At 36.0% G+C, this 15,683-nt stretch overlaps 1 protein-coding gene across 13 annotated transcripts in view; it reads right to left on the bottom strand.

Moving 5' to 3' along the window:
- KMT2C (lysine methyltransferase 2C) overlaps positions 1-15,683 on the bottom strand; it is a 216,032-nt gene that overhangs the window by 110,565 nt on the left and 89,784 nt on the right. For all 13 annotated transcript variants that reach the window (XR_003795262.1, XM_029233804.1, XM_029233802.1 and 10 more), the window contains exons 7-10: positions 13,892-14,063; positions 11,860-11,974; positions 1,347-1,516; positions 747-895 (exon numbers count right to left, since the gene is read on the bottom strand). Coding sequence is in view for 12 of the 13 variants with exons in the window: in XM_029233804.1 (XP_029089637.1) it covers positions 747-895; positions 1,347-1,516; positions 11,860-11,974; positions 13,892-14,063 (606 nt within the window). In the remaining variant the exon portion in view is untranslated. The remainder of the gene's footprint in view (positions 1-746; positions 896-1,346; positions 1,517-11,859; positions 11,975-13,891; positions 14,064-15,683) is intronic.

The raw sequence follows: 15,683 nt of genomic DNA on the forward strand, positions 1-15,683 counted from the left end.
CTTCTGTTTTTGTTAACTAAGTCAACAACTATCACCTTGTTCTAATGGGGGTAAATTATCCCTGAAAATGCCATAAATTCTTCTTCAGATTTTTCTATTTTGAACCAAATATATATTTACATTTTTCCAATATGGAAAATATAATGAATTAAAAAGTAACTGGAATTTTATTATTTTGAAAGGATACCGCACAACTGTATGCTGATGGCATACTAGAAACAAAATGTAAGTAACCAAGATGTGTCTACTTAAACCCCTTGCACATGATAAAATAGAACTTTTATAGACTTTGCCATTCATACTGATGAAAATGAAAAACGATCTGATTAGCAGGTCTGTTCCCTTTATGATCTAAGAATCTTGTTATTACGTTTATAACCCAATGGTGTACTAATAAAACTACATGAACAAAATTTAATAAAACTAAAATTTGTTTGGAGTAAAATAACCCAGAGTATGAAGTGCAAACTAGGTCATAGAGCCAAACAGTAAGGAACTTCCACTGTTGGCCCAAAAAACACAATTGTAGGAGCGTACGATAGTCCTGGAATTCAAATATTGGGCGAACAGTCGTAAAGAAGCTAGATTAGATGTTAACCATCAGATTCAGAGATGACCAAGATCACAGGTACAGAAGCTAAAAATAAGATGGGATCTGATACACAGGATTCCCTCATTGTTACTAAAGTAATATACTGCTGACTGGTTGGCACAGCATCCTAAAGAACAAAAACTCTCAAATTTACCTGTAGTGAGTTCAGCCATCTCCACTTCATCACCTGGCTGTAATGGATCCATCTCAGCTAAGTGTTTGCAATACATACAGATGTACTCTTCTTTGAGCTGAGAATCCAGTTCATGATCTGTCGGTTTGTCACATTCTAAGTGAACCCATCTGTGATGACAAATATATTTAAATAAAATTTTCTAATTTAAAGTCAAATTAATATTTAGGGAAAAGAAAGATAACTGCTGAAAAACTAGATATAGGAAGGGGTAAGGATGGAAGAAGAGGTAATAGGGGTTAGCAATTGAAGGTTCTAGAAAAGAAGCTGTCATTTTTGGATGTCATCACAGGTGTTGACCTTTTTTAAACACATTTTCAACTATTTACTCTTTACTTTTCCCTCTTAATGCTTGTTTCTGGTCTTGTCTTATTTTTTGCCCACTTACATCGTTATGCCTTTCAGACTCATAAAAACATACTTTAATTCCATCCATAATGGCACTCAGTATTGAAAGGATTACTGGAATGACAAAAGCTTGGATCTCAAAATACATGGCAGAGCAGATGATCACACGGACAGAAGAACTGACAAACAAATGGAATAACTATATCTTCTTACCTTTTGCACATATTACAATGAAGCATGTCTTTCTGCAATTCTGGATGGTAGCACTTCCCACAGAAAGGACATAAGTTATCCTGCTGTTGGTAACAACTGTCACATACCAGGCAATTGTGGTGCCACTGAGAACTAGACCGTGTGCCACACTCGACACATATTCTGCAATTCTAAACACCAGGAAAAATGAAAACAGAAACAGTTTGTTATGCATTTGTACTGCAGTTCTGGTGTAAACCTTTTTAAAAAATCAGTGAAACATTTGTAGATTATATATTAAGCTTTAATTTTTATGACACTAATTTAGGGTGTACGTTTTTGAAAAAGAAGTTTGTTTTGAACATCTGATGAGATATCACTCAATTTACACTGAAACCTCCTGAGACATCCAAGAAAACATAAATAGGGAAGGAAGAAAACCAAGAACGTAGCAATCCAAACTTCAAAAAAAGAAACACATTCCAGAATCAGGAAGTAGCTCGTGTTGAGTAAGTCTACTCAACTCACTGCTCTGAAAGCAAAATGGTCCTGCTAGGGAATTCTGTTTGTTTATGGGTAGCTCAGAAACTAAAAACAAGAATTCACACTAAGGAAATATAACCCACTCCAAATGATTAGGTGTCTGAAATGGTGAAAATAACCACTCAACATCAAAATCCAATTGTAGCTTCTCATATTCTGAGAACAGAAAGGCACTACCGTTAGCAAAGTAGAACTGCTGATGTGCAAGGCCTGGCAGAGGCCAGCCAAACCTTCTGCGCCTCTGAGCTAGGCTGCCTTAAAATCCTGGGCACAAGGCTGACAAATTGTGGGACTCTCATTACCCACCCCCCGCCAACTTTGCAATCTAAAGCACCAATAAAAAAGGAACTTTATCTTTTTGAGCTGCTGGTATCTTTTGATACAAAAGAGATGCTCACTGAAAAAGAGAAACTAGCATGAACCACAGATCTGCTAAAGTCTTACAGATTTAAAATGGAGGTACTCGTAAATACTGATGACAAAATCCTAAGTAAAATGTTAGCAAACAGACTCCAATAGCAAATCAAGAAAAATCATAAACCATGTCCAAGAGGAGTTTACACAAAAATGCAAGTATGGTTAAATATTAGAAAACCTATTAATAAAATCTAACATATTATTAGGTCTGAGGAGAGAAGATAAAATTATTTCACTAGATGCTGAAAAGACCTTTGGAAAAAAATTAAAATCCATTCCTAATAAAAAAAAAACTTCTGAGAAAATTAAAATGGGTAGGTATTTCCTTAATGTGACATACACACATACCTCAATTCTAAAGCCAGCATTTTATTTAATTGGGGAACCCCAGAGGCAGTCCCACTAAGGTCAGAAACAAAGCAAGGATGCCTACTATCTCCACTACTATTTAACATGGTTCTGAACCAATGTAAACACTAAAACAAATGAAAACAGAAGCAAAATAGGAAAAGAAGAAATAAAACTATTTGTAGATGACAAGACAGCATACTTGGAAAATCCTAGAGAATGTATCACAAATTTAATAAAAGAATTTAACGAAGTAGCAGGATATAAAATTAGCAATGAAAATTCAATAGAATTCACATACACAAATAATAACCAGTTAAAAGATATAATGAATGGGAAAATCCCATTTATAACATCAACAAAATAGAGAAAACTTTTAAGAATAAACTTAAGAAATGTCCAAAACCTAAACAAAGAAAATTAGAAAACATTCCTAGAAGACACTAAACCAGACTTGAACAAATGCAAAGACATACCTTGTTCTTCGTTAGGATGTCCTAACATCAAGATTTCACTATCAATGAATAAATTTAAAGTAACCTGATAAAAATTCCAGTGAGGTTTTTCACAGAGCCTAAGGTTCATATGGAAAAATAAATGACAAAACAGCTAGGAAAAATGTGAAATAGAAAAGATCTGACGGGGGACCACAGCTACCAGATACTGCAAAGCCTCTATAATTAAAACGGTACGGCATTGGCTCATGAAGATAGAAAGACAGAGCAATGGAACAGACAAGAAATTCCAGAAATAAACCCAACTAAATCTAAAACTCTAGTCTGGAATCTCAAGTCACTGAGGCAAAGACTGTCTTTTTAGTGAATGGATTTTGGACAACTGGATAGCCAACTGGGAAAAGATAATTCATACCATATAGAAGCATCAACTAAAAATGGATTAGAGAGCTAAATGTAAAAAATAACATAAAAACTAGAAGAAAATATGAACTCTCCTATAGCCTCAGTATAGGAAAAGGCTTTCTAATTTTAACTCAAAAATCCAAAAGCAATAGAAGACTGATAAATCTGACTATATAAAAATAAACTTTTGCATGGCAAAAAATAACACAGGCAAAGCTAAAAGGCAAACAGCAAACTGGAAGAAAAGATGTACACCATAAGGCAGCTGAAGGCCTTATATCCCGACTATACAAGGAGCTCTTAGTCTGTGGGGTCATCAAAATCTTCAAGAGTAACAGGCAACACACAAGAACAGACAACTCGCAAAAAGGGGTAAAAAACGACCCCTAAACACAGGAAAAAATGACCAGCTTCACTCAAAAGAGAAAAGAAAATTAGACTACACTGAGATAACATTTTTCACTCATAAGACAGGCAAAAATCAAAAGCTGAACATGACAGCCTGTTGGCAAGGATGTAGAAAAGAAGTTCTCTCATGCATGAGTGGTGGCAAAAGGAAGAGCCACAAGTCCCATGAAAGGGAATCTGACGATACCTAACAAAATTACATATGCATTTACCCCCCTGAGCCAGTAATCTTACTACTAGAAATTTATTCTAGAGATTTGCTCCCAGCAATTCAAAAACCCATATGCACAAAGTTATTGACTACAGAATCACTTCTAATGTAAAATATTGGAAACTACCTACATATTCAAGCATAGGACATTGGCTGAAAAACTATGGTTCAAATAAACAGAAGAAAGAAAGAAAGAGAGAGAAAGAGAGAGAGAGAGGAAGAAAGGGAGAAAGAGAAAGAATGAAAGAGAAAGGAAGGAAGCAAGGAAGGAAGGGAGGAAGGAAGGGAGGAAGGGAGGAGGAGGAATGAGGAAGATCTCTATGAAGTGATATGAAGTGACTTCCAGATTTTAAGTTAAAAAAAAAAGCAACATGCAAAAGAGCACATATGCTACCTTCAGTGTAGAAAGGGGAAACAAAAATATATTTGCTTATCATTACAAAAAAATACAGGAAGGATGAATCAGAAATTTTTGAAAGCGTGTTAATATCCTATGTATTTTTAAAAATTAAATCAATAAGAATGGGGAATTTTTAAAAAACCAAAATCTTCAAGGATAACAGGCAAAACACAAGGATTCTTACTATACGAGAATGGATATGTGAGAAGGCAAAGAACTCAGCAGGAGGGATCAGAATTGGAGGTATTGGTGTAAATTCATTATTTATAAACGATGTACATGTGTGAGTATACGCATACTTATGTGTGTATTTGTAGATATGCATATGTGTAAATGTATACACATGCATGTATTTACTGCCTCATCTGCTGAAAGGATACAGAAGCAAACACCCCCAGAGCAATGGGCACACCTAGCACCCAATCTTCACTAAAGGAACTTGGCCTATTTATAGAAAAGAGGACAGATTCCAGGGCTAGGGCAGGGAGGTGTAAGATGATTTTGGAGTATCTTGTTATGCCCAAATGTAATGAAGTGCTTAATGGTGAGGGCATGCCACAAAGACACAGGAGCCAGCTTGAAAAGGATATCAAAGGCAAAACTGGACAATTTGAGCACAAAACAAATTAGGTACAGTAAGAAATTATAAATTATCAATAATAACAAGAATTCATGAGTCAATACTGACAAGATATACATAATTTTAACATGTGAAAGAAGGGCGGGTTCTTGCTTACAACAGAATGCAGGGGGCTGACTGGTAAATGTGAAGTTAGAAAAGCATCATTTTACAAACAACAGGTAAAAACTGCATCAGGCATTGGCTCCTATAATCTTGGAGAAAATTCTGAGGAGCAACAAGATATCTGCACGGTATTAAAGTGTCTCCTCACATACTGCTTTATTAGATAGAAGAGAGAGAAAGAAAACAGTGGAGAAACTTTACAGCAGCTTGACCAGATTATCAGAATTCACACCACCTGTGTGGGAGAGAGAAACATCAGGTGCATCCAGCTGAAAGCCTGAGAAGAGCACAGCACCACTTATGCAATATTCTGCCCAAGAATGAATAACTCTCTCTATAATCATGAGGAAATATCAGACAAAGACAAAATAAGGAAAGTTCTATTTGTGATTTAAAGAAAACAAAACAAACAAAAACCAGGTATGTGAGGAAAAACTCTATTATTCAAAACTGTCAATATCAAAAAAGACAAAGAAGGGCTAAAGAAATTTTCCAGATTAAAGGACTCAAAAGAAACATGACAACTAAATGGAATACTTGATCCGAGACTATCCTGGAACCTACACAGGAGGAGGGAAATGTTATATGGGATCAAGTGACAAACTGAAATATGGATGGTAGATTAGATATATTGATGTAAATGTATGGGATGATAATAGTGCTGTGATTACGTACGAATATCCCTATTATTAGGAAATACACATTTAAGTATTTAGGGGTAAAGGGAACAGTGTGTATAACTTACCCTCAAAATGGTTCAGGGCAAAAAAATATACATGGGGCAGGGAGGAAGGAGAAAGGGCATGGATGACAATACTGAAATCCTAACAACAGGTGAATCTAGGTAAATGGCATATGGGTATTATTTTTATTTTTCCAACTTTTAAAGTTTGAAATTATTTCCACATAAAGCCTTTTAAAACACATCATATACCCACACATCAGCATTCTTGAAAGAGAAACAGAGAAAAGAAACCTACGGGACAATGACTGGTATATAACGACGTTCCTAAAAAGATCACCCTCACTTCAGTGCAAGCAGCCTCGCCAGACTGAGAAGGCACACCTATCTGCCTCTGCACCTCCAGCCCGCACCACAGTGTTTGCATTTGACTAAAGACTATAAAGAACTATGAAAGAATTTAACAGTAGAGAAAGAGTATCATTCTTCAAACTGAAAAGAAGATAAGCATTCCTATGAGAAACTCCATGAGAATTGAGCACTTACTTTAGGCATTATGCTGAGCACTTTACAGGCATCATCTCGCTAAATCCAACACCCCTGTGAGGTTAAGTACTATTAACTACATGATGAAACACAGCTTACAGAAGTCAAATAATTTGCCAAAGATCCTGTATTTAGTAACTGGAAAACCTGAGATTTGACTCCACAGCTTAATCTTTTTAATCACTTTGTAATACCTCCACAGAACAGAATAAAACACACACACTATCCACTCGTATTCTCAGCAGTATTATAAATAATTCTGTCACGTGAAAGAAAATAGCAGACTATTACGGAAAACAAATTAGTAAGGGCAGAACAAAAAGAAGCCAGAGACCAACCTTGAGAAATAAACTAGGAATTCTGAAAACATTTTCCAAAATAATGAAAACCACAACAAAGAAAATAATTAATTAAAGCAGGAAACAAAATCACCTAGATGTTACTAAAGATTATTAAGGAGAATGTAAAGAAAGTAAATATTTTTTAAAAAGATGAATTTAACCAACACTTCCCTAGACCTTTCCACTGGCCTAAAGGGAGAATGACAATGGTCAATATGTTCCAGACAACACTAATTAGTGTAGAACCAACATCCTGGAAGCAAATCCAAATAACTGAACAAAAATAAAGATCTCATGGCCTTCAAGCAGAAAACCAATTAACTAATTAAACTAAAATCAAAACAAACTTCTTCTGTAATTCCATAAACTGGGGAAAAAATGGAAAAAAAAAAGTATCCAGAGTAAAAAAAAAAAAAAGTTGTAATGCAAAACTGTACCAAACCAAGTTCTTCTGGTAGTTTGAAGGCAACAATCTCTTTCAGGTTTGCAAGATTCCAGAATATTTACAATTCTTTTATAGAAGTGCATAAGCAAGTCTCCAAAAGATTGGGGGTGAGATGAGGTTGGAATTTACAGAGAAGATCCCTCCCTCCCCAAAGAAAAAGTCTATAGTCTGGGTCAACTTAAGACAGAGAGGAGGGAGAAAACTTCTGATTTCTTCATTTTCAATGGCAAGGGGGGGGCACTTTTAATATTTTCAACATTTATAACTTAATATTCTGAATTACAAATCACTGCAGGGAATAAAAGGAACTGAAAAACAGAAAGGAAATTAAAAGAACAGGTTTGTCTCAAAATAGCCAAGCATTTCAATTACATCCATTAGTCTAAATACTTGACTATTAAACCTTTCAAAAGGTACAGTTAAAATGACACAGAAGGATGCAAAATGAAAAGATCACATTCAACTGGTAAACTAAAACCCCACTCAGCCGTATTTGTCAGGCAAAGCAAAATATCTGGTCCCCCTCTCCCCCTGCAAAAAAAAGGCATTACACAATATAAAGAGAATAGTTTTACACTGATAAAACCACAATACATCAATATTAGCCTGATCTACTTGCTAAATAACCAGCACAACTTTAAATGCAAGGAGAAATTGATATGAGAAATTACAGGAGTCGATTTTATCTACGCCGTAATACACTGTTGAATCAGTCAAAAAAATATGGAAAAAGAACTTCATCTAATTAGATGAAATTAATAAACACAAATACTACAGCTCTAAAGTCACTAAGTCAAGCATCCAAATATATGTCAAAAAGAAAACTACGCTAGTTAAATTATCTGATTCAATGCGATTAAAGCAGACACGAATGTGTTTAAGCACAACCTAAAAAAAGATAAAATTAAGTCAAATGTGAATAGATATAAACTTACCAATACAACAAATATGAGTGCAGCCAAAGCTATAATCAAAGGTAAATTTATAGTCTTAAATATCCTTTTTTCCTTAGGAAAGTGAAGAAAACGAATTACGAATTCAACTTCCTATTTCAAAAAAGTAAAAGAGGCGCGGTAGCGGAGATAAAAGTAATAAACATACAAATCCGTCCGACGGCAGGTTTTTTCTTTAGACCAAGAACCAAGCCAAGAGAGAACGCGCGGAAGCACCCTGTCCGGCCGCCCGGCAGAAACTGCTCACGGGACCCTCCTCAGCCCCCAGGCTCCTCCCTCCCGGGCGACCTCACCGGAGAAGAGTTGCCCCGAAGCGCTCAATTCCCGGGGAGAAGGCCCCGCCCCTCCAGGCCCCACCCTCGGGCCTAGGCGGGACAGAACTCACCGCCCTCTGCCCCACGCCCTAGAACCAGGTGACGCGCCGCCAGTTCCAGGTGCCGAGGCTCTGGGGGTGTGGGTGGGGCGCAGGAGTAAGGCTCCCCCAGCGCCTCCTCTTACCCCCTCACCAACACCCCATCCCTGGGGATCTGCCAGCAAGACCGCCCCCCTTTCCAGGACCCTCCGAGGAGGGCAAGCACCACCACCGCCCACCCCTCCACCGGCCAGCGCCTCCCTCCCGCAGGCTGCTCCCGGAAGAAGCCTCGGGCTGGCGCCTCCTGGAAGCCTGCGAGCCCAGCTGCGGCGGGGAGCCTCGGCCTCCACCGACCACCTCCGCCACCCGACCCCTCCTGAAGGCCGCCCCACTAGCAGGGGAAGATGCCGAGACCACGACAAACACGAGCTCAAAGAGAAGGGCAAAGGGAACAGGATCGCGTTTCTGTGACAAAGGGACTAGAATGTGAGGATGCAGGGAGACCACAAGTGTATTTCTTGGTCTGTATGTTTTCTGAGAACTTGAAATATTTCATAGAAATGCTAACTTTAAAAAATATAGGGAATTCCCTGGCACTCCGGTGGTTAGGGTTCAATCCCTCGTGGGAGAACTAAGATCCCGCAAGCCAAAAAAAATAAAATAATAAATAAAAATTGTTTTAACTAATATAAAATGTAACTGCATTTAGCATTTGTGTTTATTATTATGTTAGTCCCAAGTGCTGTCAAAGACGTGTGAAAGATACAAGATTTTCCACAGCAGAACCGTGGTAAAAAGAATGAGACGCGTGGACCGCACAAGGGATTCGCTCCGCAGTAGCGAGCAGCATCCACAGAGCAAGGAGGTTCTTCATACACATCACCTGACAACAGAAACTGCAAACAGCATACCCTTAACTTATAAACTTCTGTATTTTAGAAATAATTGGATCTATACCCCATTTATTACAGATTTCAACTGTGCCCTTATGGTGCACCTGTGAACCAAAAGGTTTCTAGAGTTTTTGAGTGGTACTTCATTATATCTGATGTTCACAAGAATTGCTGGTTGGCACTTTGAGGTATGATTACTCTGAACCAGTAAACACAGTCCTGGCTTTATCAAACTATTTCTATACAAATACAAAAGGCATTCTTTGTATGAACATTATTAAAGACAAAGAATACCTTTCTATTAAAACAGGTCTTGGCAATTTACTTTAAAAGCAAAATTATTCGTTAGATTGGGGAGGAGGATTGGGATCGACATATATACACTGATATGTATAAAATGGATAACTAATAACCTGCTGTATAAGAAAATAAATAAAATTCAAAAAAAATTACGTTAGATTAAATTAATATTTATTTTCTAAGTTAAGAGAGTGTAATTACCATAGATTAAAGAAGTTTATGCCTAGCTTCATGTCTATTCTGTGAAATTAAGATTATAATAATAATTAAAAAAAATAAAACTCAGCCTGGGGGGTATGTAGAGATGGCCCATGGATCTAGAGTCTTTAGTTTCCTAGGATCCAAATCCTAATACAGATGAAAATTAGATTAAGAAATATTCCTTAATTAGTCTAGGGACAAAAGCACTGTTACTCAATTAAGTATAGTATGATAGCACAGGGAGCATAATACATTGGATAAAACATTACAATATAAGACAGGAAACCTGAATTTTAGTCTCTGTTCTGCCTCTGCAAATTAGTAAACCTCGGCAATTCACTTAATCACTAGTCCCTCACCAGTTCTTAATCTAGAATTTATTAGTTTGCCTGTATAGATTTCAAAGGAAGCAAATTAACTACTTTTATGATTGACTCATCCTAGAGAACATTCAAAGAAAAGTCACAGTAAGTATTGTTTGTAAACATCTTCCTAACAGGAAAAAAAAATTAGTTTTATTCAGTCAGTTGGGAATTGAAGGTAAAACTTGAGTTATTCTTACCTTCTACTTTCACTTTAAGAATTTAAATATTTTGTGCTTCCAAGGACAGACAATTCTAAAATTTGCTGTTGTTTACCTGGTACTATACTAACTCTGCCCAGTAGGTTGAGTTGTCAGCCAACCTACAGGGTTTAGAGATGCAGGCAACAGAGCCTCAATAAATTCCTCAGGAAGTTTAGAGAGGCCAGAATGGAATACCTCAAGGTCACAAAGATGCAAATACCAAAATAGATGGAAAGGGGGAGAAACACTGACTAAAAGAATACCCAGAAAAAATTTAAAATAGCTGAAAATACGTCTTAAAAGCATCCCACCAAGCAGAAAGACTGATATCTTAAGTAATAAAAAAGAAGTGGAAAAATGTCTATAGATCCTAACTCTCAAAACCCCAAAGAAACTTTACACAGCATCCAAAAATCCAGATATCTAAGTCAGTAAGCACTTACTAAAGCTACCATGGGGAAGGAACAATATACATACGCATATATGATATGATTCCAAATATTTAATACAAGTTTATACATAAATACATACACACATATAAAATCAAGGTAAAATCATCTAAAAGCCAATCTGATCAAAATGTTATCTGCTTTATTTCTGGATTTTAAATTAATAGATTTTAAAAATACATCTGTTTCAGTATCCGCATATAAGGATACTACCTATTTCATAGAGTTTCAAAGATTAAAGATGAATCACTAAAGCACAATTTCTAAGCCATGTAGCACCATACACTTGTTAGTTAACAGGTTCATAGCAGCATTTTTTATAACAGCCTAAAATTGTCAGCAACCCAAATGTTCACCAACAGGTGATTCAATAAACAAATTGTGGTACTTCAACTATTAAGCAATAAAAAGAAATCACTACTGGTATGTGCAACAATATGCGTGACTCTCAAAATATTTATGTTGAGTTTAAACCACCACCCCCCTGCAAAAAAGAAAAGGGTATATACTATCCGACATCACTTATATAAAGTTCTAGAAAATGCAAACTAATCTATGGTGAGAGAAAGCAGATTGCCTGGAAGACAGAAGGGAGTAGGGCAGTGAACAGTCAGAAAGGAGGAAATCTCAAGGGGCACCAGGAAACTTCTAGGGGTGATGAATATGTTCATTATCTTGAAGGTGATGATGGTTTCATGAGTGAAAACGTCAAATTAAATTATAGACTTTAAATGTGTGCAGTTTACGGTATATCAATTATACATCAATAAAGTTTTTAAGTTGAAGGTAATATAGATTTGAATAGGTATCCGATTTGTCTGCTCTATATAAAAAACATACAAATCTTTTTTTTCTTAAAAAAATAAACAACTTACTTTGCATTTCCAGCCATTGGTTGGTACTGATTTCATAACTGGTTGAAGACAAAAAGTATGATACCCTTTGTCACACGTATCACACACTAGCATCTTGCTATCTTCTCCCGATTGTCTAAAAAATAAGATAGCATTAATGATGCCTTATCTTTAAACTTATGTTTGTAACATAAGTAATCATGAAAAGAATCTGTCCTGGGAACTGCCCAGTTCATAAATACCCTCCGTCTCTGTTTGGTCTATGCACAGATAATGACAGAGTTAACCCTCTAGAGGATGAGACAGAAATCTTCCAAAGGTCCCTAAAGGATTATCCTTACTGAACGCCCACCTATGGTGAACCCGTTTTAGTCATTTTAGGGTTCCTGCAAAGAAGGAGGGGTTAAGGCAAGATGAATGACACTGATCTTTACTTCTTAAACATCCCATGCCCATCCTTTTTTGGGGAAGGAGCTGTAACTGATAGGTGATGCTGCACGGAAAGGAACAAATCTTGGCATGGTGAGTTGGAAGACACTGTCATATAATAAAAAGAGGATCAAATTTGGATCAGACCTACAACTGTGTTCAGACTTCTGTTTTTCTAGCTGTGTGACTCCTGAATAACTTAGACTTAGTCCTCTTAATTTCAGGTACAAAATGTGAATGATAATCAAAGATTACTGTGAGAATTAAATATAATTCTGGCTGAAGAGCTAAGAATATCCATTAAGCAATAAGTGCTAAATAAATAGATATAAGAATAATAATCTTGTTATAATTATTAAGAATTGTAATTGAAAACCTAAAATCTTCCCCTAAACACTCTTCTGCCCCAAAGATTGGGCCCCTGTCCTGTCCATGATCTCAGCCTTGATTCTTGGCTGTTAATCACTCTCAGATACTAAGAATTTAATTCAAGAGGAGGGGAAAAGAAAAACTAGGGAATGCAAGAAGAAGAGCTGAGAGAGGAACCGCTGAATAAAACCTGGTGATAAACAGAAGTAAAAAGGAAGATGGGTTAATTGGCCTCCAGTAATTTCTTATTTAATTTAATAAATTCTACATATAAAATTGCACATTTTGTCTCTTTAGCTACATGGAAAGATCTTGGAGGAAAAGCACTCTTTCTTCAAGTTCTCTTACTCCTTCTCAAGAAGAAGCCAGGCACACATACGAGGTATCAAATAAATGTTTACTGATATTTTCTTTAATTTTTACCAAAATATAAAAGCACGTGGTCCTATTTATTCCACATAATTCTAAGATATTGATGCTTATTGTTATCAAATTAAATTACAAATAAAACAGACTGAACATGGCAGTGGTGGGCATCATTTCTCCTGATTACAAAAGTCCTCAGCCTGTAAACAATTTGAAGACTGCTGTAGATGCAGGTAACATCCCCAAATTATCATGCTAATTAATTAGTAGCATGAGAAAAAAATAATCACAGAAAAGACTGGAGAAATGACGGATGGAATAAAACAAATAGGAAAAGATAATCCCATTACAAACATTTAAATGCCATACAATACTTTGTTTCAGAATTACGGTGAAAGTAACTGCCTTTCAGATAGATACAGATTTCTTTTTAAACAGTAAACTTAGTATAAATTGTTCTTCCTGGAATAGAAATTGAAACTTATCACTGATTCTTTGGTTCACTCTAATAACTACTTTCCATAGTTAGAGGTTTATTTTCCTATTAAATCTCCTCCCCAGTCTCCCTCAGGAAAAAAAGGTGCTTTTTTTTCTAATGCTTATTTATTTTTAATTGTTAATATCATTCATTTAAAATTGTTGGCAAACTTAAGCTCGCTTTTTAGGCAACCAGAGGAATTTAAATTATTAAAATTAGTTTTTGTTTAGACTTATTTCAAAGTAATATGTTAATAAATATCTAGCAATTTCTAAAGACATGATGAAGTCAGTGTGAATGAATATAGCTGCAGTATGAACAACCTTTATCATATTACACAAACCTTTAGTACCTAATAATAGGGTCTCTCTTAAACTCAATACACACCTTTGAGTTGAAATTAAAACTTACTTGCAGTTCTGGCACACTTTGCACTCAGGACATTGCCAACCTGCACGTTTTAATGGAGTAACCGCTATATCCAGGCACATTCCATGATAGTGCTGACCACAAGTAGTACAAAAGAACTGATCTAAGAGGTCTCCCGGGCTGTCGCACACTGCACAGTTTGCATCTTCCTTTGCTACAATTAACAGTAAAACAACGAAATTGTTGTATAAGAATTTAATATTTTTCTGGCTTTACAGTTTAAAAATCACTTGAAGGGAATTTTCATGGTAAATCTTTCAGACACTTGAAATTATCCACATTGAACTGATATCCAATCAGAATAAGGTCTCCATTAAAACATTATAATATCTTTAATCTAAATTTAATCACATTAAATTTAATCATATAGTTTTGCAATGATTTGTACCTACATCTACTTGAGACCATAAGCAGTTCTTATTTAATTTTATATCCCTAATACCAATGATATGCTGGGCACCTAGTTAATGTTCAATATATGCTTGCTGAAAAGAACCAAAAAGGAAAATATCAACTGAGAGGCGCTTTGCAGTGCAAAAATAAACATTTTTATTTGAGTGTTAAATAGGTTTTGAAATTAACAAAATCAGAGACAAAATTAAGAAATGTTAATATCAATTAGATTAAGATGCTTCTTATGCATAAACACTAATTTTTATTCAAGTCAAATAAGGGTTTTTTAATACTGGAAAATATATGAGGGAGAACATTAAAGATGGAAGCTACAATTCATACACAAATATAATACTTCATATACTAATTCTATATTCATCTATATTAATTGCCAGTTGTAAAAAATTATGGACATCGTCTATCGCTAAATGTGGATTAAAAGGAATGGCACTTTTTAACAGTTCTTGTACCATCTAAAATAAAAAATAAATGTCAGAATAAACTGGCTTGCCAAGTATACAAACTCATGCATATTACAATATAATAAAGAAAAGAGTGTATTCTAAAATCATACCAATTTGATGATATATACAAATATGTGTGTAACTGACACTTATGTTCTCAACTAAATGGTCTGATTAGCTCATTGTCCTAGGACCGTTTTAAATTGTACATACGATTTTTTTTTTCCTCTTTCGCTTTTTGAAGATTTGGTCAGTCCTCTCTGGCTATAAGCCCTTTCTACCTGCTTTCTTTCCCCAGTCAAGTATCTTGAAACAGAGTAATAATCTATTCCTTTTCCTTACACCAAGAGTTGGCAAACTGGTTTTGTGGGCCATAGAAGTCTTTGGCATACAGAGTTTTTGTTTTTATTTTAGAATCCTTTAAAAATGGTAAAAAAAAAAAAAAAAAAAAAAAAGAACCATTTGCAGTTTGAGGGCAGAACACAAACAGGCCCTAGGATGCATCTAGACTGTAAGCTGGGCCCCTGGCGGCTCCTCACCCACCGTTCATCTGAAGCTACTTTAATGAGGCTACCAGTGGCCTATGAAATCCCGTGGTTACTTTTTAGGTCTTACCTTATTTGCCATCTGCAGCGTTTACATCCACGCCCACACTGAAATTTCCTACCTTGATTGACTCCTATGATGGCAGCTTTCTCCAGATTTCTCCTTAGGCTCCCCATGCCCCCAATCTCCTCCTGCTGTGCTGGCTTTTGTGCCTCCACAAGCCCTCTAAATGATGGAGTCTCTTAGGATTTCATCCTCTTCCATCTTTTCTAATTCCCCATGGTTTTTCTTTGTAATCACATCAATTCCTACATCATAAAACACCACCACAATTCCCAGATCTCTATCACCAGACCCAAACTTCTTTCTGA

Source organism: Monodon monoceros, unplaced genomic scaffold, assembly GCF_005190385.1.
Source record: "Monodon monoceros isolate NGI ecotype Baffin Bay Population unplaced genomic scaffold, NGI_Narwhal_1 Super_Scaffold_2, whole genome shotgun sequence".
In the NCBI taxonomy this organism is placed as follows: Eukaryota; Metazoa; Chordata; class Mammalia; order Artiodactyla; family Monodontidae; genus Monodon; species Monodon monoceros.